The sequence below is a fragment of the Oncorhynchus keta genome, chromosome 14 (assembly GCF_023373465.1).
Source record: "Oncorhynchus keta strain PuntledgeMale-10-30-2019 chromosome 14, Oket_V2, whole genome shotgun sequence".
NCBI classification, from domain to species: Eukaryota; Metazoa; Chordata; class Actinopteri; order Salmoniformes; family Salmonidae; genus Oncorhynchus; species Oncorhynchus keta.
In genome coordinates, this window is record NC_068434.1 from 38,528,553 (window position 1) to 38,555,322 (window position 26,770).

The window sequence follows — 26,770 nt, forward strand, 5'->3', positions numbered from 1 at the left end:
GTGCAGGTCTACAATTTTGTTTCTGGTGTCCTTTGACAGCTCTTTGGTCTTGGCCATAGTGGAGTGTGACTGTTTGAGGTTGTGGACAGGTGTCTTTATACTGATAACAAGTTCAAACAGGTGCCATTAATACAGGTAACGAGTGTAGGACAGAGGAGCCTCTTAAAGAAGTTGTTACAGGTCTGTGAGAGCCAGAAGTCTTGCTTGTTTGTAGGTGACCAAATACTTATTTTCCACCATAATTTGCAAATAAATTCATAAAAAATCCTACAATGTGATTTTCTGGATTTTTTTTCTTCTCATTTTGTCTGTAATAGTTGAAGTGTACCTATGATGAAAATTACAGGCCTCATCTTTTTAACTGGGAGAACTTGCACAATTGGTGGCTGACTAAATACTTTTTTCCCCCACTGTATATATATATATATACGGATTCAGTGTGTAGTTACATTGCTGCTCGGGTCTGAGCTTTTTCTCCCAGTTTGTGTTGATTTCACTGGCAGTAAAATGTAGAAAGTGATGCTATAAAACATGATATATGTTGTTTATGTGAACCTGTAGAGTAATGCACCCGCGAACACACAGCGATATCCTGATGGGAAATGATGTAAATATATCACTAGCCACTTTAAACAATGCTACCTTATATAATGGTACTTACCCTACATTATTCATCTCATATGCATACGTATATACTGTACTCTATATCATCGACTGCATCCTTATGTAATACATGTATCACTAGCCACTTTAACTATGCCACTTTGTTTACTTTGTCTACATACTCATCTCATATGTATATACTGTACTCGATACCATCTACTGTATGCTGCCCTGTACCATCACTCATTCATATGTCATTATGTACATATTCTTTATCCCCTTACACTGTGTATAAGACAGTAGTTTTGGAATTGTTAGTTCGATTACTTGTTGGTTATTACTGCATTGTCGGAACTAGAAGCACAAGCATTTCGCTACACTCGCATTAACATCTGCTAACCATGTGCATGTGACAAATGAGATTCTCCCCTCTCACAACGTGCGGCAGGGAGACATTTTTATGCACATAATTAACATAAAACAAATTCAAATTAAGGCACATAGTGGTTGTCTCTAACCGCTAGCACTCAGTTAGGGATGTCGCCCGTTTTGTTGCACCGTACATCAAAGTTGCTCAAAACAGACCGGCCAGTTGCGTATGATAAAGTAGCCTTTCTCTCTCGCTCTCGGTGGTAGGGAGGAGGGGAGGCTACAGGCGGTGGCGCATGGTGTGCGACATTAATTAGATTCCCCACTCTCACTTCCTTTCTCTGCATCCCCCTTTGTTCCCATGAAAAGACACCAGAGGAGAGAACAGAGCTAGTACAAGACAAAGTAGTGTAGTTCCTACCCCCAAATAAAGGGAAACCCCCTTGGGATAGTCCAACTGGGTTACTTTGACCTTGCACTTTATTCTCCTCCAAAAGGAAAATAAGCATCTCTTATCTTACATGATGACCAAACCTGCTCCGTGCATCCGCCATGGTGCGCATGTTGAGTTTGTCTTCCCCACCAGACACGTTTAGGACACGCAGGTTGAAATATCAAAACTCACTCTGAACCAACTATACTGAACAAAAATAGAAACACAACATGTACAATGTTGAGATCCTGAGGCCCAGTGTGTGTGTGTGTGTGAGAGAGAGACATCTTTTAGCATGAGCCAGACATCGTTCACTTAATTGAAATCATCAACAAACACTAGTTGTAAGAACAGGGCCTATGCTCTTAAAAACCAATGAGGAGATGGGAGAGGTGGGACCTAGAATTTCTAAAATGGAACCTGCCTACGCAGATGCTTGTCGATGCGTGCGACCAGTTTTGGATTAAATTATTGAATAACATGCATGTGTACATTTTTTATTTTGCAACACTCGCGCAACACAGGCGATGTGGTCAGCATATTACCCTTCCCAAGTAAAATCATCTTAGGATGTCTCTGTTTGTAAAAGCACCATGAATACCTTTGGATAACAACAAGTTATCATGTTAAACCCCCTCAGTATCGAGACACAGTTTGCTTCAGAAGCCTAATGATCTATCAGTCAGGAGATCTCCTTGTACTCCACAACTCTAACAGGGGAAAGGAAAAGGATGCGGCTGCTTGTGGAACAGAGAAATGGAATACACCAGGCTAACGCAAAAGGCCCAGTCCCAGGAAGGCAGCCAGACCAGGCCGAGCAGGGCATTAAGCATAGTCTTTGGTGCTGCTGTGACCAGAAGGAGCCAGCCTCCGGGCCCTGAGGCAATGTTGGTGCAGAGGCTTCCCTGTGGGCATGGTGGAGCGTTGAAGCTCGCTTTGCTGCTGCCTCTCCTGGGGGCCGCACCACACCAGCCCATCTGTGAGGGAGCCCAGAAAAAGTTCTGTTTCTTTTTCAATTTCTGCCTGGACTTTGTTGTAAGAGTCCCTTTTGCTCTTGGCTCTACAGGGCTCCATCTCAATATCTTTCTTCCTCTGCCCCTATTCTCCTTTGCTTTGTCTCTACTCTCCCCCTCCCTCTCTCCTCTCTCTCTCTCTCTCTGCGCAAACGCCAGCACACCCCCAATATTAATACGAGAGAAAGGCAAAAGAGAACATGGCTCCGAGACTATAGAGATGATTAATAAGTGCCGCCTGTTTGTTAATGACGGGAGCTGTTTTTCCGGGCCTCACGGGCTGGGAGGCCCTCTGACAGAGTTAATAACAGAGCAGCCTTGTCGCTCCCCGTCTCTGTCCTCTTATCTCTCGCACCTGTCTCTTCACCTCTCCTTCAGCCCTTCCTGTCTCCTTTTTCCCTCCATTCAATCCTTCCTACCTCACTTGGCCTTACTCAACTCTTATTCCCCCCTCTCTTTTTCTTGTAATCCCTCTTATACAAATTCCACTAAATGCTCCATCCATCTGTTGTAGTAGTAGTAGTAGTGTTAAGCTCGCTGTCATAGACAGTGAATTGTAAACCATTGTCCTTGTACAGAACGCATCCAGCTACAAAACCATACAGCTAGATGTAAAAATCCTTCAAACAATGTTACATGACCTTTCCTCAAACGTACAAACTTCTCTCTCTCTCTCTCTCTCTCTCTCCCCCCAGGGGGTACGATGACCCCATCGAGGCAGAGCTGGTTGACGAGCGACACCCCTACATCCATGGCATGTACGCGGCCCCCCTGGCCCAGCCCGAGAGGGGGAGCATGGCCAGCCTGGACCGCCTGGCTGGCCGCCGCTCGCCCTCCATAGACAGCATCCGCAAGGACCCGCGCTGGCGTGACCCTGACCTGCAAGAGGTCATCGCCATGCTGGGCCACCCTATCGACCCGGTCAAGTCCAACGCCGCCGCCTACCTGCAGCACCTGTGCTACGAGAACGACAAGATCAAGAAAGATGTGCGCCAGCTGAAGGGGATCCCTGTGCTGGCAGGGTTGCTGGACCACCCCAAGGCTGAGGTCCACCGCAAGGCCTGTGGAGCCCTGAGGAACATCTCCTACGGCAAGGACCACGACAACAAGGTGGCCATCAAGAACTGCGATGGTATCCCAGCCCTCATCCGCCTGCTGAGGAAGACCAACGACATGGAGGTCCGTGAGCTCATCACAGGTGAGGAATCCGTGTACCCTCATGGGAAGACTGGCTGCCCCCCGTCCAGAATGAATCCAGTCACTAACCAAAACTAGCTGCAGCTTATCTTCTGTAAATAGTACAGTAAATATTAGGCATACTAGCCTTTTGTTTGTAACGTACAAATGCTTTTTTTCCTCCGACTTAAAATTGTGTTACTCAGGTACGTTGTGAAAACCTGCATGACCTGGGGAATTAATGTACTAAGTCATGTCCTGTTATTCAATAACTGTATTCTCTGTTAGGGCATTGTCCTGTTGTGGTCAGGAGGCGTTATTGAAGCATGTCCTGTATACTGTACGAGTCCTGTATACTGTACGAGAGAGCTATAGTTAACAAAAATATAAACGCAACATGTAAAGCGTTGGTCCCAAGGTTCATGAGCTGAAAGAAAAGATCCCAGAAATGTTCCATATGCAAAGAAACGTATTTCTCTAATATTTTGGCCACAAATTGGTTTACGTCCCTTTTTAGTGGGCATGTGTCCTTTGCCAAGATAATCCATCCACTTGACAGGTGAGGCATATCAAGAAGCTGATTAAACCACATAATCATTACACAGATGCACCTTGTGCTGGGGACAATACAATCCACTTTAATATGTGCAGTTTTGTCACACAGCAAGCCGCAGATGTCTGAAGTTTTGAGGGAGAGTGCAATTGCGTTTCTGGCTGAAGGAATGTCCACCAGAGCTGTTGACAGAATTTTGTTAATTTCTCAACCATAAGCCACATCAACGTTGTTTTAGAGAATTCGGCAGAATGTCCAACCAGCCTCACCATCGCAGACCCAGGACCTCAACATCTGGCTTCTTCACCTGCAGGATCTTCTGAGACCAGACACCAGGACAGCTGATGAAACTGTGGCTTTGCACAACCAAATTTCTCTGCACAAACTGTCAGAAACCGTCACAGGGAAGCTCATCTGCGTGCGCGGCGTCCTCACCAGTGTCCTGACCTGACTTAACTCGGCAAATACTCACCGTCCATGGCCACTGGCACGCTGGAGAAGTGTGCTCTTCACAGATTAATCCTGGTTTCAACTCTACCGGGCTGATGCAAACAGCGTGTATGGCATTCTGTGGGCTAGCGGTTTGCCGACGTCAACGTTGTGAACAGTGTGTCCCATGGTGGGGTTATGGTATGGACGGGCATAAGCTATGGACAACAAACACAATTACATTTTATTGATGATAATTTGAATGCACAGAGATCCTGAGGCTCCTTGTCGTGCCATTCATCCGCTGCCATCACGTTTCAGCATGATACTGATCGGCCCCAGGACGCAAAGATCTGTACACAATTCCTTCCATGGCCTGCATACTCACCAGACATGTCGCTCATTGAGCATGTTTGGGATGCTCTGGGTAGACGCATAAGACAGCGCATTCCAGGTCCTGCCAATATCCAGCAACTTTTCACAGCCATTGAAGAGGAGTGGAACAACAGGCCACAATCAACAGCCTGATCAACTCTATGTGAAGGAGATGAACCACAGCCAGTTCCGTTTTTAGCAGGGAAAGGTTGACGTTGAACTGACAATTGTTTTATAGGCACACAGGAAGTGGTCTTTATAATTAGTTTATTTTTCCCTGGGTGTTTCATCCTCCTGGATAGGCCTATGGCTATTTTTGCCCTCTAGCAAAGACTGTGCTGATAAACCAGAATATCATAGTGTCTCATATTTTCCTTTCACAGATAGTTTTGAAGATAGATTTGTAGGCAAACAGCTGCTAAACAGGTGTTCATTCCACTTGTTCTCTACTTCCATAAAAAATGCATCGAGATGCCGAGCGAGCTGACAAGGTACAAATCTGTCGTTCTGCCCCTGAACAAGGCAGTTAACCCATTGTTCCTAGGCCGTCATTGTGAATAGGAATTTGTTCTTAACTGACTTGCCTAGTTAAATAAAGGTCAAATAAATAGTCTAGCGGTGTTAGTAGTAGTGCATCAGCATACCTCTCCAGAGGAAAAAGCTGTTGTAATGTGGTCCAGGTAGGTAAGGCCAGGGGAGTGAATGGGGAGAGGAGGGTAACATGGCTTTCCCAATGCCACATGAAAGGACCAACCAATGACTGCTCTATAAAGGATTCAGCTGCAGTCCTCCTGCTTCCCAACTCTGCATTTAATGGAAATATAAACCCACCACCACCATCCATTCCAGTCGGGATTTATTCTATATAAGCCCCCTCTGTGTGGTAGGATGAGGAGAGAGGAGAGCGTAAGGGCTCAGGCGGAGACTTGGAGTGGCACTTGAGTTCACTTTGTGGCCCAGGAAATGGTACTGCTCTTTTTGAAGTTGGTGAGGAAAGAAACATGTTTGTGTGTGTCGGCCGCTGCTGCCTAGCCCAGGGTTGCTTACACAGTTCGGGGTCTGACACACACACACGCACACACACTTCTGTGGATTGGTGCTGCTCGTGGCCTGGCCACCCTACTGCAATCTAGGCAGGGGCCAGCGGTTCATCTGCTATCAGCACACAAACACACACTCTCTAGACACGTCCATACACGCGCTCTCTAGACACGTCCATACGCGCGCTCTCTAGACACGTCCATACGCGCGCTCTCTAGACACGTCCATACGCGCGCTCTCTAGACACGTCCATACGCGCGCTCTCTAGACACGTCCATACGCGCGCTCTCTAGACACGTCCATACGCGCGCTCTCTAGACACGTCCATACGCGCGCTCTCTAGACACGTCCATACGCGCGCTCTCTAGACACGTCCATACGCGCGCTCTCTAGACACGTCCATACGCGCGCTCTCTAGACACGTCCATACGCGCGCTCTCTAGACACGTCCATACGCGCGCTCTCTAGACACGTCCATACGCGCGCTCTCTAGACACGTCCATACGCGCGCTCTCTAGACACGTCCATACGCGCGCTCTCTAGACACGTCCCTGCACGCGCTCCCGAGACACGTCCCTGCACGCGCTCCCTAGACACGTCCCTGCACGCGCTCCCTAGACACGTCCCTGCACGCGCTCCCTAGACACGTCCCTGCACGCGCTCCCTAGACACGTCCCTGCACGCGCTCCCTAGACACGTCCCTGCACGCGCTCCCTAGACACGTCCCCTGCGCGCGCTCCCTAGACACGTCCCTGCGCGCGCTCCCTAGACACGTCCCTGCGCGCGCTCCCTAGACACGTCCCGCGCGCTCCTAGACACGCTCCCTAGACACGTCCCTGCACGCGCTCCCTAGACACGTCCCTGCGCGCGCCCCTAGACACGTCCCTGCACGCGCTCCCTAGACACGTCCCTGCACGCGCTCCCTAGACACGTCCCTGCACGCGCCCCCTAGACACGTCCCTGCACGCGCCCCTAGACACGTCCCTGCACGCGCCCCCTAGACACGTCCCTGCACGCGCCCCTAGACACGTCCCTGCACGCGCTCCCTAGACACGTCCCTGCACGCGCCCCTAGACACGTCCCTGCACGCCCCCTAGACACGTCCCTGCACGCGCTCCCTAGACACGTCCCTGCACGCGCCCCCTAGACACGTCCCTGCACGCGCCCCCTAGACACGTCCCTGCACGCGCCCCTAGACACGTCCCTGCACGCGCCCCTAGACACGTCCCTGCACGCGCCCCTAGACACGTCCCTGCACGCGCTCCCTAGACACGTCCCTGCACGCGCTCCCTAGACACGTCCCTGCACGCGCTCCCTAGACACGTCCCTGCACGCGCTCCCTAGACACGTCCCTGCACGCGCCCCTAGACACGTCCCTGCACGCGCCCCCTAGACACGTCCCTGCACGCGCCCCCTAGACACGTCCCTGCACGCGCCCCCTAGACACGTCCCTGCACGCGCCCCCTAGACACGTCCCTGCACGCGCCCCCTCGACACGTCCCTGCACGCGCCTCGACACGTCCCTGCACGCGCTCCTCGACACGTCCCTGCACGCGCTCCTCGACACGTCCCCTGCACGCGCTCCTCGACACGTCCCTGCACGCGCTCCTCGACACGTCCCTGCACGCGCTCCTCGACACGTCCCTGCACGCGCTCCTAGACACGTCCCTGCACGCGCTCCTCGACACGTCCCTGCACGCGCTCCTCGACACGTCCCCTGCACGCGCTCCTCGACACGTCCCCTGCACGCGCTCCTCGACACGTCCTGCACGCGCTCCTCGACACGTCCCTGCGCGCGCTCCTCGACACGTCCCTGCGCGCGCTCCTCGACACGTCCCTGCGCGCGCTCCTAGACACGTCCTGCGCGCGCTCCCTAGACACGTCCCCTGCGCGCTCCCTAGACACGTCCCTGCGCGCGCTCCTCGACACGTCCTGCGCGCGCTCCTCGACACGTCCTGCGCGCGCTCCTCGACACGTCCCTGCGCGCGCTCCTCGACACGTCCTGCGCGCGCTCCCTAGACACGTCCTGCGCGCTCCCTAGACACGTCCCTGCGCGCGCTCCTAGACACGTCCCTGCGCGCGCTCCCTAGACACGTCCTGCGCGCGCTCCCTAGACACGTCCTGCGCGCGCTCCCTAGACACGTCCTGCGCGCGCTCCCTAGACACGTCCTGCGCGCGCTCCCTAGACACGTCCTGCGCGCGCTCCCTAGACACGTCCCTGCGCGCGCTCCTAGACACGTCCCTGCGCGCGCCCCTAGACACGTCCTGCGCGCGCCCCTAGACACGTCCCCTGCGCGCGCCCCTAGACACGTCCCTGCGCGCCCCCTAGACACGTCCCTGCGCGCGCCCCTAGACACGTCCCTGCGCGCGCGCCCCTAGACACGTCCTGCGCGCGCCCCTAGACACGTCCCTGCGCGCGCCCCTAGACACGTCCCTGCGCGCGCCCCTAGACACGTCCCTGCGCGCGCCCCTAGACACGTCCCTGCGCGCGCCCCTAGACACGTCCCTGCACGCGCCCCCCTAGACACGTCCTGCACGCGCCCCTAGACACGTCCCTGCACGCGCCCCTAGACACGTCCCTGCACGCGCCCCCTAGACACGTCCCTGCACGCGCCCCTAGACACGTCCCTGCACGCGCCCCTAGACACGTCCCCTGCACGCGCCCCCCTCGACACGTCCCTGCACGCGCCCCTCGACACGTCCCCTGCACGCGCCCCTCGACACGTCCCTGCACGCGCTCCTCGACACGTCCCTGCACGCGCTCCCTCGACACGTCCCTGCACGCGCTCCCTAGACACGTCCCTGCACGCGCTCCCTCGACACGTCCCTGCACGCGCTCCCTCGACACGTCCCTGCACGCGCTCCTCGACACGTCCCTGCACGCGCTCCCTCGACACGTCCCTGCACGCGCTCCCTCGACACGTCCCTGCACGCGCTCCCTCGACACGTCCCTGCACGCGCTCCCTCGACACGTCCCTGCACGCGCTCCCTCGACACGTCCCTGCACGCGCTCCCTAGACACGTCCCTGCACGCGCTCCCTAGACACGTCCCTGCACGCGCTCCCTAGACACGTCCCTGCACGCGCTCCTACATGCAGGCATATGAGCAGACACGTGGCCTACCTGTCACCGGTTATTCTACTTATTTACATGACCTAGCTCCTCCTGTAAGGGCCCGTCTTCATCCCCTCTACTACCAACCACCCATCTCACATAAACACACACAGTTCCATAACTCCCCTCCCAGCTGCCGTGGCCGCTGCCTCCACTCTCCTGGACTCTGTCATCTCTACTCAGCAATTAGCCTGTGACAGCAGTAGGAGAGTTACAGCCTAGCCCCGCTGCATGGCTAATATGTATGTTAGTCCCAAATCACCCCTCTCTCTCACTCGCTCGCTATTGAATGGCAGGAGGGAGGGAGAGGTGTAATGGGCAGCTCTAAGTGAATGGGCCTGTGAGCAGCATGTCGGCAGTAGCCAGCACCCAGGAAATTGAATTAGCCGCCCAGGGCCCTGGGAGGGAGGAAAGTACTGGTCCACCTCCCATTTTCCCTGGCCTGCCTCGGCTTGGCTTTCATTACCATCCATTACCTTGGGATTTGATTAGAGAGGTTGAGGGAGGCCAGGCCAGGGATGCTTCAGGTTCTTAAGGAGAAAGAGTGAAGAAACTGAATACTTTAGAATTGGCACTGTGTTGGAGGTACAGGCCGACATGCAGTGATGTGAAAGAGTCGGTGCCCCAAGACTTATTTAACATCCTCTTCAAAGAGGTAGGGTTTCAGATGTTTTGGGAAGATTGACTCAGCCTCCCGGATGGCGCAGTGGTCTAAGGCACTGCATTGCAGTGCTTGCTGTGCCACCAGAGACTCTAGTTTCGAGCCCAGGCTCTGTCACAGCCGGCCACGACCGGGAGGTCCATTTTGGCCTAGTGTCGGGTTAGGGAGGTTTTGGACGGTAGGGATATCCTTGTCTTATCGCGCACTCACGGCTCCTGTGGCGGGCCAGGCGCAGTGCGCACTGACCAGGTTGCTAGGTGCACGGTGTTTCCTCCGACACATTGGTGCGGCTGGGTTGGATGCGCGCTGTGTTAAGAAGCAGTGCGGCTTGGTTGTTTTGTGTTTCGGAGGATGCATGGCTCTCGACCTTCGTCTCTCCCGAGCCCGTACGGGCATTGTAGCGATGAGACAAGATAGTAACTACTAACAATTAGATACCACGAAAAAGGGGGGTAAAAAAATATTATAAAAAAAAAATAAGATTGAAGACTCTGCTGACCTGCCTTTAAGGGAAGCTTGTTGCACTATTGGGGTGCCAGGACAGGCAATAGCTTTGATTGGGCTGAGTGGGAGCTTCCCTCCCGTAGGGGTGGGAGGTCCAAGAGACCAGAGGTGGGTGGAATGGAGTGCTCGGGTTGGGATGTAGGGTTTGGGCATAGCCTGAAGGTAAGGAGGGGCAGTTTCCCTTGGTCCCCCGTCGGCAAGCACCAGGGTCTTGATGACGATGCGAGCTTCGACTGGAATCCAGTGGTGTATGCGGAGGAGCAGAGTGACAGAGAATTTAGGAAGGTTGAACACCGGGCGGGCTGCTTCGTTTTGGGGTTTGATGGCAGAAGCGGGGAGCCTGCCCAACAGAGTTGCTGTAGTCTAGACGGCAGCTGACGTGCCTGGATTAGGACCTGCTCCACTTCCTGTGTGAGGGCAAAGGTCGCACTCTACTGATGTTGTAGAGCATGAACCTGCAGGAGCGAGTCACTGCTTTGATTTTTGCAGAGAACGACAGGGTGTTGTCCGTTGTCATGCCAAGTTTCTTTGAACTCTGGGAGGGTGACGCCGCAGAGTTGTCAATTATGATGGCGAGGTCTTGGAGCGTGCAGGCTTTCCCCAGAGGAAGGGGAGCGGCGTTTTGTCTTGCTTCTGGAGGCGGTGGGCGGACATCCAAGCTGAGATGTCTGCCAGGCACGCAGAGATGTGTGTCGCCACCTGGATTTCAGAAGGTGGAAGGAAAAGACAAGTGGAGTGTCATCTGCATAGCAAACGATTGGAGAGACCATGTGAGGATATGAGAGCCGAGTTAAAGAAAAAAGAGTGAGAGCACGTGGTGGAGACACCGATCATCTCCACGCCACCTGGTAGGAGCAACACGCCAGGTAGGATGCAATCCAGGAGTGTGCAGAGCCTGAGATGTCCAGCTAAAACACATTTGGAAAAACTTTGATGTCATGGAGTCCTTATATCTGTAGATCTATGAATTTGAGTGGTTACATTTCTCCAGCCCCATCTCTAAATATTGGCAGCATTGTCTTACAATATTACAGTAGTTGAGGTCTCCTGCTCGCTGATTGGTCACTAATTGTCCACAATATACAGTAGCAGTAGATTGCATTGTACTCCCTGGACTATCAAAGATGGTGGATTGTGCCGTTAGTGTACAAAACATTAAGACCGTCCTAATATTTTTTTTCCCGCCTCAAAACAGCGTCAATTCATCGGGGCATGGACTCTACAAGGTGTCGAAAGCGTTCCACAGGGATGCTGGCCCATGTTGACTCCAATGCTTTTCACAGTCATGTCGAGTTGGCTAGATTCTTGATGCTCATGGGGAACTGTTTGGAAAACCCAGCGGTGTTGCAGTTCTTGACACAAAACTTCCGTACCCCGTTCGAAGGCACTTATATCGTTTGCCTTGCCCATTCACCCTCTGAATGCCACACATACACAATCCATGTCTCAATTGTCACAATGCTTAAAAATCCTTCTTTAACCAGTCTCCTCCCCTTCATCTTCACTGATTTGAAGTTGATTTAATAGTGATATCATAACTTTCACCAGGTCAGTCTGTCATGGAAAGAGCATGTTAATGTTATGTACACTCAGTGTATGTTGGCTATGGGTGGCTGCTGCTGGCTGCTTGTTGACCATTACGTGATGTCAACTCATTTGCCACCAATTGTCCATATTCTAGCAATTGATTTCACTGTTCCTGCTATTGTTGACTATACCAGCGATGTCTGTAGACTACCGTTGGTTGCTTGTTGACTTCTTATTCACTACCTGTTTACTGCTGGTTGTCAGAGCCAATGGAGTGACGCTAATGGTCCAGTGTTGGAGATGATCAACTCAGTCGTCCTCCAGGCAGCAGCTCAGTAGTCCCCCAGGCAGCAGCTCAGTAGTCCTCCAGGCAGCAGCTCAGTAGTCCCCCAGGCAGCAGCTCAGTAGTCCTCCAGGCAGCAGCTCAGTAGTCCCCCAGGCAGCAGCTCAGTAGTCCTCCAGGCAGCAGCTCAGTAGTCCTCAAGGCAGAAGCTCAGTAGTCCCCCAGGCAGCAGCTCAGTAGTCCCCCAGGCAGCAGCTCAGTAGTCCCCCAGGCAGCAGCTCAGTAGTCCCCAGGCAGCAGCTCAGTAGTCCCCCAGGCAGCAGCTCAGTAGTCCCCCAGGCAGCAGCTCAGTAGTCCCCCAGGCAGCAGCTCAGTAGTCCCCCAGGCAGCAGCTCAGTAGTCCCCCAGGCAGCAGCTCAGTAGTCCCCCAGGCAGCAGCTCAGTCGTCCCCCAGGCAGCAGCTCAGTCCCCCAGGCAGCAGCTCAGTAGTCCCCAGGCAGCAGCTCCCCAGGCAGCAGCTCAGTCCCCCAGGCAGCAGCTCCCCCCAGGCAGCAGCTCAGTCGTCCCCCAGGCAGCAGCTCAGTAGTCCCCCAGGCAGCAGCTCAGTCGTCCCCCAGGCAGCAGCTCAGTCCGTCCCCCCCAGGCAGCAGCTCAGGCAGCAGCTCGTCCCCCCAGGCAGCAGCTCAGTCCGTCCCCCAGGCAGCAGCTCAGTCCGTCCCCCAGGCAGCAGCTCAGTCGTCCCCAGGCAGCAGCTCAGTCCGTCCCCCAGGCAGCAGCTCAGTCAGGCAGCAGCTCAGTCCGTCCCCCAGGCAGCAGCTCAGTCGTCCCCCAGGCAGCAGCTCAGTCCGTCCCCCAGGCAGCAGCAGCTCCCCCAGTCCGTCCCCCAGGCAGCAGCTCAGTCCGTCCCCCAGGCAGCAGCTCAGTCCGTCCCCCAGGCAGCAGCTCAGTCCGTCCCCCAGGCAGCAGCTCAGTCCGTCCCCAGGCAGCAGCTCAGTCCGTCCCCCAGGCAGCAGCTCAGTCCGTCCCCCAGGCAGCAGCTCAGTCCGTCCCCCAGGCAGCAGCTCAGTCCGTCCCCCAGGCAGCAGCTCAGTCCGTCCCCAAAGGCAGCAGCTCAGTCCGTCCCCAAAGGCAGCAGCTCAGTCCGTCCCCCAGGCAGCAGCTCAGTCCGTCCCCCAGGCAGCAGCTCAGTCCGTCCCCCAGGCAGCAGCTCAGTCCGTCCCCCAGGCAGCAGCTCAGTCCGTCCCCCAGGCAGCAGCTCAGTCCGTCCCCCAGGCAGCAGCTCAGTCCGTCCCCCAGGCAGCAGCTCAGTCCGTCCCCCAGGCAGCAGCTCAGTCCGTCCCCAGGCAGCAGCTCAGTCCGTCCCCCAGGCAGCAGCTCAGTCCGTCCCCCAGGCAGCAGCTCAGTCCGTCCCCCAGGCAGCAGCTCAGTCCGTCCCCCAGGCAGCAGCTCAGTCCCCCCGCTACCTGTCTCCTCTCGCCACGGCTGCCACCACATCTCCTGTTGTTCATGCCCGAGTGCCACAATAACACGCCAATGAAACGAGTCAAACGAACCTCTAGCAAATACGACATGGCTCTTCTCTTAACGCCACATAGAGGGCTCAGTTCTGCCTCTCTGGTAAGCTCTGGTCCATGTTACCAGTGTGCTAAGGCCTGCACTGACTTATGGCCTTGCAGAGTGGAGGCCCTTTTCAGCTGTAAGTACAGATGTACTTATTGTTGTCGGAGGGAGGTAATGGTTTTCTCAAATCATAACTTAACCACACGAGCGAGACTGAAGGTATTTTTTAGATTTGGGCCGCCAAGGTTTTTATAGTGTGCAGTCAGCATGATATGACGGCGAAAATATTGACCAGGCAGAAACCGTGCATAAGTCTGTGTGTATAAGATTTAGCCTAACTCTTTAGCTCCTGGCTGTTATTCTTCTGCCTAGGAAATCAATACTTTCTGAAATAAGATAAACTGTTTCATCTTGTTACCATTCCTCCCTCACTGGGCCTTGTCTGGGGGTGGGGTAGAGGGCAGCTACAGTTCATAAAAACAAAGATGGGACTCTGCGTGTGTATGTGGACTTTGAAGTCGATTGTGTAGTATTTAGTTTTCCACAAACCGGAGGTCTTGCCCTGGTACATCCATTTATGTGAAATCTCTCCCGATTCTATCTCTATTGCAACTGTTGCCAGGCTCCATGCTGGCTCTAAACCTGTTCTCAGTGTGTGTGTGTGTGTGTGTGTGTGTGTGTGTGTGTGTCCCTCGCCTCCCATTCCTCCCTCTCTCTGAGATTACAGGATTCATAGGCTCAGTGATTGAATTATGCTCAGTGTGAGACACAGCTATCTCTCTCCTCACTGTGAGAGAAACTAAGACTTTGCTCTCGCTGTGTGTTTTACATGTTACTGGTAAATGGTTTCATTTTGCGTGAACGACTGTTCCCTCAGACGTGAAAGGAATCGGCGAATGACAGTTTTTCCTTCATCTATTTCTCTCCCTCTGCTCCTCTCCCGATCCCCCTCCCTCCCTCGCCCTAGGGACCCTGTGGAACCTGTCTTCCTATGAGCCTCTGAAGATGGTGATTATAAACCACGGGCTTCAGACTATGACCAACGAGGTCATCATCCCCCACTCAGGCTGGGAGCACGAGCCCAACGAGGACTCCAAGCCCCGCGACGCAGAGTGGACCACCGTCTTCAAGAACACCTCTGGTTGTCTGAGGTAATAGCTTGCGTGAGGCCTGATACCCACGCTCCTCTTAAAGGTACTTCCTGCCATAGGAAAAAGTGAAGCAGATCAAAAGATGGTTAATATGATCCAGCAGCAGGGCCCATGGCACAATGCATATGGACCTGCCAGGCCACCACTCGCACTTCAACCACAGAGGCTGTTCTCTGAATGAGAGAGGGAACTGAAAGACCTTTTCAACCAGTGTATCTGATATTGAAAGGATAGCGATCGATGGTCTCTGCTGCTGTGGCAATTAGCAGTGCTATTAACAGACCCCTGTACAGGCAGAACCAGAGACCTTAGAGGTCGTCTGAGCAACCTGATGCTTGATTAGTACTTCCGTGTCCACAAGGGCTTACCGCAACGGTTACAACTGCCGTAACGACATTAGCCCTTGTAAATACGCATCACCTTCTCCCTGATCGTAAAGGTTGTGAGGGGATGGAGGGGGGCGGTTGGGTCGATTGGGACTCGATTAAATTACTGTGTAGATTTATACCAATCAGGTGACAGGTTGGTGAGGAAGCCATGTTTTCCTCGCTCACTTGATTCAGATTCTCACATTCTCCTCAATGTGTTGCAGCTGTGGATTATTGCCTCCATAGGGTATGGCTTGAGCCTTCTCTCAAAGGGTAACACATGATCCAACTGTGTGTTCATCTAGAGAAAGTAGTTGGCTAGTCCAGTCTCTAGCAACAGTCATTCAAGACTACTGCCCCTCTCTATACTGACTGACCTTGTAGGGAAAGTGTTCAGAGGAAGCCAGAGGCTGAGCCTGAGGGGGTGTAATATAGCCCCAGATAATGACTTCTCTGTGTGTGTGTGTGTGTGTGTGTGTGTGTGTGTGTGTGTGTGTCCGACACGCGCACACACACACACTGGAGATAAGTCTATAGGAAGTCTGGATGTCTGCGTTAAGCCAAAGGTCCACCAGGAGATAGTGGTTCTAATAAAGATGTAGTAGCTTCAATGTCTTTGTATTGGCCGTTTGCATATTGGCTCTGACTCTCTACTCGTGTCCATTTTGCCAGTTTGACTTTGTTTTTAAAGCGTGTGAGGTTAATGTCAGACAATGTTGGAGACTAGATAGTAGTTCTTTCTCCTGACGTGACTTGGACCTTGTGTTATGGCAGCATGTCACCCTACAGAAACACAACAGATATGTGTGTGTTGTCCTCTGTCCCTGCTGCCTGCATCCCGCCCAGCCCCAGCCAGTCTGACCCCCAGTCCCTAATCCACTGCAGCTCAGCTCAGCAGTCACTGCGGTCTGTTGATCAGGATACAACCAATCCCACCACCCTCCAACACTCCACCAACCCCCTGCTGTTTTGGTCTAATGTAACACATTCCAGATTAATGTTCTTGTGTTTTGCTTGTTTGGTACTCTCCCTCGCCATCTTTCTCTCTTTCTTTCTCGCGCTCTCTCACACACACACACACACTATTGATATCAGGATGTATTTTATTTTGCTTGGTGACCTGGGTAAGGAAGTAGACTGAGGCTGAGGGTTTGATCCGGCTGGCTGTCCTTAGATTACGCCACTCCCTCCCTAGAGAAGCTGCTGCCTCCTCTTGCCCCATTTCACTTTAATCAATGTAATCAAGTTTGCCTCTCATCTGGCCAGCAGCACATTACAGTGGCTCCATCCCAAATGGTACCCTGTTCCCCAAAGGACCAAAAGGGCTCTGGTCAAAAGGTAGTGCACTATATAGGAATAGGGTGCCATTTGCGACAGGGCCTATGTCAGTGGTTCTGACAGGGGGAGGGGTATTGTATAGTAGTAGAGGTGACTGCTGCTGAGTTAGAGGTCTGATATAGCTGGATGTGGATGCCCTCTGATGAAGTTGGCAGCTGATTGCTCTTCCCCATGGGTCTCTCTCTCTCTGTGTGTGTGTGTGTGTGTGTGTGTGTGTGTGTGTGTGTGTGTGTGTGTGTGTGTGTGTGTGTGTGTGTGTGTGTGTGTGTGTGTGTGTGTTCACTGTGTGTCTCACCCATCCCACAGGGTCATACAGGGCACCTTGTACTAGCCACGTATTACATCTCACTATCTCTCCCCCTCTCTCTACTAACCTGCTGCTGAGTGTGTCTCCATGGCGACGGAAGCCAACAACACACTGTTTACTGGTCAGAGGCAGATTTGAGATCTGCTGATGTATGGGAGATGAAGTTACTCATGCCTTGACAGAGCAGCACGTTTTCTGTATCGGTCACTATTACCGCTGCCGCTTTTTGGCATTGTTTCCTTCTGGAAGGATTTGTATTTATTTAACCTTTTATTTAACTAGGCAAGTCGGTTAAGAACAAATTATTTTTTACATTGACGGCCTTCCCCAGTCAAACCCGGACAAAGCTGGGCCAATTATTCGCCGCCCTATGGGATTCCCAATACCGGCCGGTTGTGATGCAGGCTGGAATCGAACCAGGTTCTGTAGTGACGCCTCTAGTACTGATATGCAGTGCCTTAGATCGCTGTGCCACTCGTGAGCCCTCAAAGGATGAGCGTGTCCATACTCCTACACTGTCAAATAAGGTTGTGTGTGTGTGAGAGAAAGTCCTTTAAGCTGTGTCCTTTTTACCAGGCCTACCATTGACCTTGTGACGACGGACATGGTGGGGTCGTCATCAGTGAGGCAGTCTCATTCTAACCCTCTCCCAGAGGACAGCCTATTGTCCCTTTATGGCCACATGTCACAATGACTGACCTCTCAGCCTAGTTAGTTGATATACATCCACACAATGGACACAGACACACACGCCCTCCGTCACATCCGCAGATTGACATTGAAACACACACGCACACAGATTGACACCCACAACAGATGTACTTTCTAGAAAAAGGGAAAATCAAACACCTGCCAATAAAAAAACACACACTTCCCACTTTGTATGTCTGCCCAAGCGCACACACACCTCCCTGCCTGTCAAATCAATCCCTGTTGGATGCTCCTTGGTGGCTTTTATGGGTGGAAGTGATTCTTCTGAGCCAAAAGAGGGATGTGAGGTTTTAATTCTATCAATTTATTTAGAATTTTATTTGTCACATGCACCAAATACAACGGGTATAGACTGTACCGTGAAATGCTTACTTACTAGCCTTTTACCAACAATGCAGTGTTAAAAAGTAAGACATTTAGCATGAGCAAAGGAGCTATATACAAGGAGCAACGGTACTGAGTCAATGTGCAGGGGTATGCAGTAGTTGAGATATGTACATGTAGGTAGGGGGTCAAAGTGACTAGACGATCAAGATGGATAATAAACAGAGTAGCAACAGCGTATGTGGAGAGTGTTAGTGTTAGTGTGTCAATTTGTGTTTGTGTTTGTGTGTGGGTAGATTCCAGTGAGTGTGCATAATCGGTGCACTAAAGGGTCAGTGTAAATAGTCCCGGTAGCCATTTGGTTAACTGTTCAGCAGTGTTATGGATTTGGGTAGAAGCGGTTAAGGAGTCTTTTGGTCACAGACTTGGCGGTCCAGTACCACTTGCCGTGCAGAAGCAGTCTATGGCTTGGTGACTGGAGTCTTTTGACAATTGTTTGGTCCTTCATCTGACACCACCTGGTAAAGAGGTCCTGGATGGCAGGGAGCACGCCCCCAGTCATATACTGGGCCATTTGCGCCAAATCAAAGTTTATTGGTCGCGTACACAGATTTGCAGATGTTATTGCAGGTGTCACTAAATACTTGTTTCTGGCTTCAACAGTTCAGTAATAATACCTAGCAATACAAAACTGTGTGTATGGAAAGTATATGACTAGAAAACGTGTGTACAGCAGTAGTTATATAGGATGAGTCATGACTAGAATACAGTATATACATATAAAATGAGTAAAACTGTATGTAACGATTATTCAAATGACCAGTGTTCAATGACTCTATGTACATAGGGCAGGGTACTAGACCGGCTAAGGGTGAATTTCGGTCCCAGCTTTGATGTCCCAGTACTGTCGTCTCCTCCAGATGGTAGCGGGGCGAACATGCCGTGGCTCGGGTGGCTGAAGTCCTTGACAATCTTCTGTGACAACGGGTAATGTAGATGTCGTGGATGGCAGGCAGTGTGCCCCCGATGAGACGTTGGGCTGACCGCACCACCCTCTGGAGAGCCCTGTGGTTGCGAAATGTGCAATCTATCCACGGTTTTTGGTTTGGGAAACTTGTAATTGTCACAGTGGGAACAACATGCTCTATGCACTTCCTGACGAACCCTGTCACCGAGTCAAGTGTATATTTCGATACTATTCTCAGAGGTGACCCGGAACATTTCCCAGTCAGCGTGTTCAAAACAATCTTGACGTATAGGTTTCGATTGGTTACTGGGATTTCCCGCCCATACTCTCACCGTTTTCCCAGGAAATTAACTGTGAGGTTATTTCTATGAACAGCCTGACGTAAAATGGAACTGTTAAATTTGATGCCATTTCTACATCTGGCTTCTCTATGGGCCACGTCCAAAACTCTCATCAATGATTGATCAATGAAAACATGATCAGTCATCAACTCTCAGGGTGAGAACGGACAGCGCATCGCATTATGGAGCGCAGTTCACAATGCATGTATCTCATCATACTAACTTTTCTTATTGTGAACGTTTGCTGCAGCATAGCCTAGGGTACAGTAATATAAGGACTGAATGTGTGTCTAATTTACACATCTCCAACTGGTTTCGGGGGTCACCATATTTTTTTAAATCTTCAAGTCATTTTGTAAAATTCCAGATGCAAAGTTTTAAAACAGCTTATCACTCGAATATCGTTGATTTAAATCAGTGTGCATGCTGTCTTTCTCTCCAATTTCGAAATAGATAAGCTTAATCCTGTTCAATATACAGTATATATACACGGAGTGTACAAAACATTAGGAACACCTTCCTAATATTGAGTTGCTCCTCCTTTTGCCCTCAGAACAGCCTCAATTTGTCTGGGCATGCACTCTACAAGGTGTCAACAGCATTCTAGAGCGATGCTGGCCCATGTAGACCCTTATGCTTCCCACAGTTGTGTCAAGTTGGCTGGATGTCTTTTGGGTGGTGGAACATTCTTGATACACACTGGAAACTGTTGAGCCTGGAAAACCCAGCAGCATTGTAGTTCTTGACCCACTCAAACCGGTGCTCCTGGCACCTTGTACCATACCCTTTTCAAAGGCACTTAAATCTCTCTTGTCCGTTCACCTTCTGAATAGCACACATACACAATCCATGGCGCGATTGTCTCAAGGATTAAAACTAATTCTGTAACTGGTCTACTCTCCTTCATCTACACTGATTTGAAGTGGTTTTAACAAGTGACATCAATAAGGGATCATAGCTGTCACCTGGTCAGTCTGTCATGGAAAGAGCAGGTGTTTCTAATGTTTTGTATAGTAAGTGTAGTTGTCCTACCCTACCCCTTTTTCAGGTCATAAATTCAATGCAGTATTAGCCTTAGATTGAATTGGGTCTAGGGGGTAAGGTAGAGGTGATATGATCCTTCACTAGTCTCTCAAAGCACTTCATGATGACAGAAGTGAGTGCTACAAGGCGATAGTCATTTAGTTCAGTTACTTTCGCTTTCTTGGGTACAGGAACAATGGTGGCCATCTTGAAGCAAGTGGGGACAGCAGACTGGGATAGGGAGAGATTGAATATGTCTGTTAACAATCCAGCCAGCTGGTCTGCGCGTGCTCTGAGGACGCGGCTTGGGATACCATCTAGGCCGGCAGCCTTGTGAGGGTTAACACGCTTTAATGTCTTACTCACGTCGGCCACGGAGATTGAGAGCCCACAGTCCTTGGTAGCGAGCAGCGTTGCTGGCACAGTATTATCCTGAATGTGGGTAAAAATGGTGATCAGCTTATCCGGATGCAAGACGTCGGTGTCCGCGACGGGACTGGTTTTCCCTTTGTAATCCGCGATTGTCTGTAGACCCTGCCACATACGTATAGTGTCTGACCCTTTGGATTGGGAGTCCACTTTGTCTATGTACTGTACAAACGTTTTGCCTGTTTGATTGCCTTGAGAGAATAACTACACTGTTTGTATTCGACCATATTCCCCGTCACCTGGCCATGGTTAAATGCGGTGGTTCGCCCTTTCAGTTTTGCACGAAAGCTGCCATCTATCCACGGTTTCTCGTTTGGGTAGGTTTTAATAGTCATAGTGGGTACAAAATCTCCTATACACTTCCTGATGAACTCACTCACCGTATTCGTCAATGTTATTCTCAGTCCCAGTCCGCGTGATCAAAACAATCCTGAAGCATGGATTCTGATTGGTCAGACCAGGATTGAATAGACCTTAGCAAGAGTACTTCCTGTTTTGAGTTCCTACCTATAGGGAGGGAGGAGCAAAATGGAGTCTATCAGATTTGCCGAAGGGAGGGCAGGGGAGGGCTTTGTTGGCAATTTGAAAAGTTGAGTAGCAGTGGTCCAGTGTTTTACCAGTGCGAGTACTACAGTCAATGTGTTGGTAGAACTTCAGTAGCGTTTCCCTCATTTGCTTTGTTAAAATCACCAGCTGCAATAAATGCGGCCTCAGGATATGTGGTTTCCAGTTTGCATAAAGTCCAGTGTAGTTCTTTGGGAGCCGTTGTGGTATCGGCTTGAGGGGGATTATACACGGCTGTGACTATAACCAAAGATAATTCTCTTGGTCGGCATTTGATTGAGATATTCTAGGTCGGATGAACAAAAGGACTTGAGTTCCTGTATGTTATCACAATCACACCATAGGTAGTTAATCATGAAACATACACCCCCGCCTTTCTTCTTGCCGGAGAGTGCTTTATTCCTGTATGCGTGATGTACTGAGAAGCCAGATGGCTGTATGGACGGGGACAATATATCCCTACAGAGCCATGTTACCGTAAAACAGAGTATGTTACAATCCCTGATGTCTCTCTGGAAGGAGATCCACGCCCTGAGCTAGTCTTCTTTGTTATCCAGAGACGAAACATTAGCAATTAATATACTCTGAAGCGGTGGCTGGTGTGCACGAGTCGGATTAGAAGTCCACTCCGAATACCTCTTCTCCGCCGGCGGTGTTTTGGAGCAGCCTTTGGAATAAGTTAAATTGCCCTGGGTGGTATGAACAAAGGATCCAATTGGGGAAAGTGGCATTCCTGGTCGTAATGCTGGTGAGTTACTGCAGCTCTGATATACAACAGTTATGTCTGGCTGTATGGAATAACAACAAAACATTTTCTGTGCTAATAATGTAAGAAATAACACAAAGTTTCTTCGGAGCTAGAAGCAGAGCTGCCATAACTGTCGGCGCCATTTTACTTGAAGCTTTTGACCCGTTCCACTACAGTCCCGTCAATGATTTATGACTTGGGAATTAGAGTCGCGTATGGTCTGCGGTGTCTGCCTCTCTGTACCATTGATTCGTTTTAATTAGCCCAACGTGTATAATAGCCCAGGCTTTACCTGCAATGAATGGAATCTGCACCAGAGACTGGCAGACTGACTGACTTCCCCCTGTGTGTGTAGGTGTGTAAAAGAGCGGCTGTGTGTATATGCACATTTCTGTTTGCAAGTGTGTGCGCTCGTGCATATATCACCTTTGAGTGTGTGCACATGTAAGTGTGTGTGTCACTCTGGCTGTCCCCCTCAACCCCTTCGCAGAGGTGCCAGGCATCATCCTCCAGGACTAGCTGGGTGGATTGGTAATGGGATTATATGGCCCAGAAAGAAAACCCTCTTAAATTAAGTCCCCAGCGAGCCTAGCAGCTCCTGCTCTCTCGCTCCACAACTAAAGTCTCTGTAAAGACATGCGCGGAGCCACTTGGCAGGCCTTTGCAGATGGTTATTTACTATAAGGTCTGTTTGGGAGTGCGGAATGGTAGATTACAAGCCTGTGTACGGTTCCATCTTTGGCGGGAAGTTGCCACTTTTCATGTCCTGTGCGGGACGGTTTGTGGAATGATTATTTCCCTGTCTGCTTAGCGGTTACACTGCTCATTCACTGTCGTCAGATTCAGGTGTTTACTTTTATCTCTTGAAGTCAGCTGTGTCTGATCTTAATCTCCTCAGCTTCTAGCGCATGGGCACTGGGCAATGCTATCTCTGTGCACGGGAGATAGGAGCCCTCTGTCTCTGTAATATATTCAACCACTCATGGAGAAAATTGGAAGTGAATTGAAAAGCGACTCTAAATGCTGTTTATTAACACAGCCTACGGATGTCTCTTTTTTTTCTGCTTCTGACCAGGGTGTGTCTGTGTTCCACAGGAACGTGAGTTCGGACGGGGCCGAGGCGAGGCGCAGGCTGAGGGAGTGTGAGGGGCTGGTGGACGCTCTGCTCCACGCCCTGCAGTCAGCTGTGGGGAAGAAAGACATGGACAACAAGGTGAGCCGCCAGCTCCACACACCTCCCCATACGCATCATTCTACCTGTATATTATTATAACAGTATTTTGTGTAGTCGTTGGGGACATTTGATACCACGAATGCTGATTTTATCTTCTGTTTTGCTTGTCTCCAGTGGGTCTCTTTATCTTGTTTGGAAGCGAGTAAACAGTCCCTTTCATATCATATTCTGAGAACAATCTGTGCAGGTTGAGCTGACAACTCTTTGTCCCCGCCTCCTCCAGTCTGTGGAGAACTGTGTGTGTATCATGAGGAACCTGTCCTACCACGTTCACAAGGAGATTCCAGGGGCCGAGAAGTTCACAGACCCATCAGTGCTGCAGGCCCCGGGCTCTGTGGGCCCTCAGAGGAAGAAGAAGGACGACGCAGGCTGCTTCGGAGGGAAGAAGGCCAAAGGTGAAAGGCAGGGACGACACAGAGGGAGACTAGACTGGGGAGACATGGGCCCAGTCCCAAAACTAACCGCTTCCGTGCACCGCCAGTGTATGATGTACTGTAGGAACCACTGATTAACACACAGAGAGAATAAAAAAGGGGACCGAAACCCATTATACTATACTCTAAATGGGCCCTGTCAGTTTGAATAGGTTACTGTATGTATCCAGGCCTAAGCTAACAGTATTTCAGCTCTTTAGAGCTCTATTTACCTCGTACCCTTCAGCCCAGAGCTATTTCCCCATAGCAGACAGTTATTTAGTAAAGGCTACCCTCTGGTTCTAGACAGAGATGTAATTAGTGTAGGCTACCTCTCGATCACTGACGAATGGCTGAACAACAAGTAGAGGTCCCTCTCCCACAACAAATAATGACAGCAATGAATCACTTAGTCAATGAGGTGTGACCCAATCTCACTGACCCCTCACAGTCCGGAGGGGGATGCTACTGATTTAGAGGCCAAGAAGCACTGGGGCGTGTGTCTGGAAATGTGTGTGTGTGTGTGTGTTTACAGATTGAATATTATAGATGGCAATCGCAGGCAAATTAGCCAGTCTGCTGCTATTGTACACAGCAGTTAATGTGGTGTGTTTAGTCTTCACAGGCCCTGGAGGTGTACTTTGAAGGAAAGATGGCCTACATTAAAAATGCTTAACACGCCCATCCAAAAACAGTGTGAGTGCAGGAAGGGGAGTCAGATCTTGCAAGAGAGTCGTTTAGACAACACGGTCTCTCCCAGCAATTTGTTACCCGAGTTAAATTGTCTAAATTTACCCCCCCGAATCCTGACACTTGCCATTACACCCATTATCATGAACAGACGCTTCAGGCCCAGCATTTGTACCCAATGCAAAATGGTTGCGTTTTACATTTCTCTTTTTGTTTTTGATTCCTATATTCCTGTACTGCTGTGTGTGTGGCTGGCTTAGTGCCTTGAGTGGCAGTGACTGTCCCTCTCTCTCCTTGTGTGTGCTGCTGCAGTGTGATCGTACACACACACTTTCTCTAATGAGCCGAGTACACTGACACCACAGCCTCTTAACTCTGTCCCAGGAGAGTCACCTATGGAGTGCTAATGGGTTTTATTCTCCACTTGTCACCATTCTGCCCTAAGTACTTGTTTCTTACCTTCTATTCTCCCACTCTCTCTTGCTATCTCTTTCCTTCTCCCTCCCTTGTGTTCTCTCTTTCTCTCTCTCTCAGCTTTCCTACTCTCGCTTCCCTTTTTCCCTCTGAACTTTATAGCCCCAAGTTGACTTTAAACTGAACTTGTTTGTATTATGTCACCTCTAATCCACACAACCTATTTTATCATTTACTCTGCTCTTCTCCCTGCTTGTGTTTCTTGGCATTGCTGCTGCTTCCTTGGCTAACTATAGAGGAGTGGTTTAATCAAGGTGAGTGTCCTCCTGTATCACTATCTCACCCCTCCCCTTATAGCTACTGTAGCATCAGTAGTTTTGGATCTCCTCCAAAACTGAGAAGTTTCACGGACTTCAATTGTTTGCCCTCTTAATTTGCTGTGGTTCTCACTCCTTCATCCTACCACACAGCATCGTAGTGTTAGTAATTCAAACCTCGCCTAATCACGAGGAGTAGAGGTAGGGGAGACCAGGTAAGACCAATAAGTTTGGGTAGTGAAAAGGAACCTGGGATTTAGTTTTTAGCCATGTCCCGTCCGTGTTGACGATATGGATGGAGGGACGTTCATTAGCTGGCCCACCCTGCTCAATTACCCTCCCTCATTAAAGGAGGTTCCCCACTACGCTGCTACTAGACATGTATGGTGATGGTGTGTGTACTCAAGTCTGTCCATCTGTGTTTGAATGTGTGTGTGCAGTATACGTACACTCACACTGTGTGTCTTGTCCATCTGCGTGTGTGTGGTCATGCAGTGATCTCAGGGACATTGTCAATGAACTCTCTGGTGTAGTGGATGGTTAACCCACTTTTTTTTGTGGAGGCGACAGTTGACCCGCTTTTGCAGAAAAATGCATTGAAAGTATAGTGAGCTTTACTTCCCCCCGTGACAGGCGATGGGAGTTTACCACTACGCCACTGGTCTGGTTGTCTGTTTGACATGTACAACTGTTCTCTCTCCAATCTCAATCCAGGCAGGAAAAACGGAGAGAATGCCAAAAGCTACGACACGCTGGATCTCCCCAAACGCACTGAACCCACAAAAGGTAGGCTTGTTCTGTCAGAGGTTCCCTTATTACAGCTTCGACCGGTCACTCCTGTTCCCGCTCACTAAAAAGGAGAATATCACAAATATTTGCAAGTGTGTGCACGAGCATTTAATCACCTTTTTGAGTGTGTTTATGCGTGTGTGTGTGTCACTCTGCAGGACACGTTGTTATTTAGAGAGAAGTGACGGTTGAAATCGTCTCCCCAAATTAGCCTGGTTTTGACGACAAATGCTACCAGGGAAAGAAAAACCCAGCTTTGTTGGCAGAGATCACAAGGCATCAGGCCTTTTGTAAAGGGCTCCCAAACATTTCAGCTGATTTGGAATCAGTTCCTTTACATGGGAGATGAAAAGCAGCAGTAAATCAGGTTCTGCAACCCCAACAGTGTCACTAAAGAACTGAATGATACCCAGTAGCCCTTTTATCTGAACCACACACACCACAAGGGAACCTATAATCCAAGGTGCCTTGAGAAATGTTATTTTACTTCTAAAGGAATGCAACAGTATTATAGTAAGTTCCAACTAGATACAAGGCGGGACAGTCCCCTCCTGTTTCAGCAGTGTTGGAACACTGTTGACGGGTGGGAATGGCTGGTTCAGGCAGGCAGACAGCTATTCCACAGCAGCAGGTTGGAATTGGATTTGATGGTGGGTAGTGGAAGCAAGCGAGTCACCCTGGGCCTGTGTGGCAAAGCATGTCTGTCAGCCGTGAGTCTTCTCCAGCCTCTCCAACCCCCTCTACAGTTACTGATACAGAACCTGAGAGAACCAGCACACAAGGGATTGTTTGCAGTACTCCTCTCCCCTTAGCTGAGCCAGTACTTTACTCCTATTGGCCTACTTTAAGAGTCAGCACATGTTCTAATGTCTTATCTCAATTATTTACTTGTAACATAAGAGACCCTACTTGCACTGCTTATTTCCAATACACTTGAGGAATGTTATGCCACGGAGGCGGTTTGTGTTGTACTGTTCCTTCTATTGATCGAATGAGCCGAA

General features: G+C 50.6%; 1 protein-coding gene across 9 annotated transcripts in view; it reads left to right on the plus strand.

Moving 5' to 3' along the window:
* The window catches only part of LOC118394083 (splicing regulator ARVCF), a 258,146-nt gene that overhangs the window by 197,292 nt on the left and 34,084 nt on the right, over positions 1–26,770 (plus strand). For 8 of the 9 annotated variants that reach the window (XM_052461724.1, XM_052461722.1, XM_052461723.1 and 5 more), the window contains 6 exons: positions 3,114–3,616; positions 14,609–14,792; positions 23,008–23,125; positions 23,370–23,541; positions 24,960–24,977; positions 25,695–25,766. In XM_052461724.1, coding sequence (XP_052317684.1) covers positions 3,114–3,616; positions 14,609–14,792; positions 23,008–23,125; positions 23,370–23,541; positions 24,960–24,977; positions 25,695–25,766 — 1,067 coding nt within the window. The remainder of the gene's footprint in view (positions 1–3,113; positions 3,617–14,608; positions 14,793–23,007; positions 23,126–23,369; positions 23,542–24,959; positions 24,978–25,694; positions 25,767–26,770) is intronic. The other variant, XM_052461729.1, reaches the window with a different exon arrangement.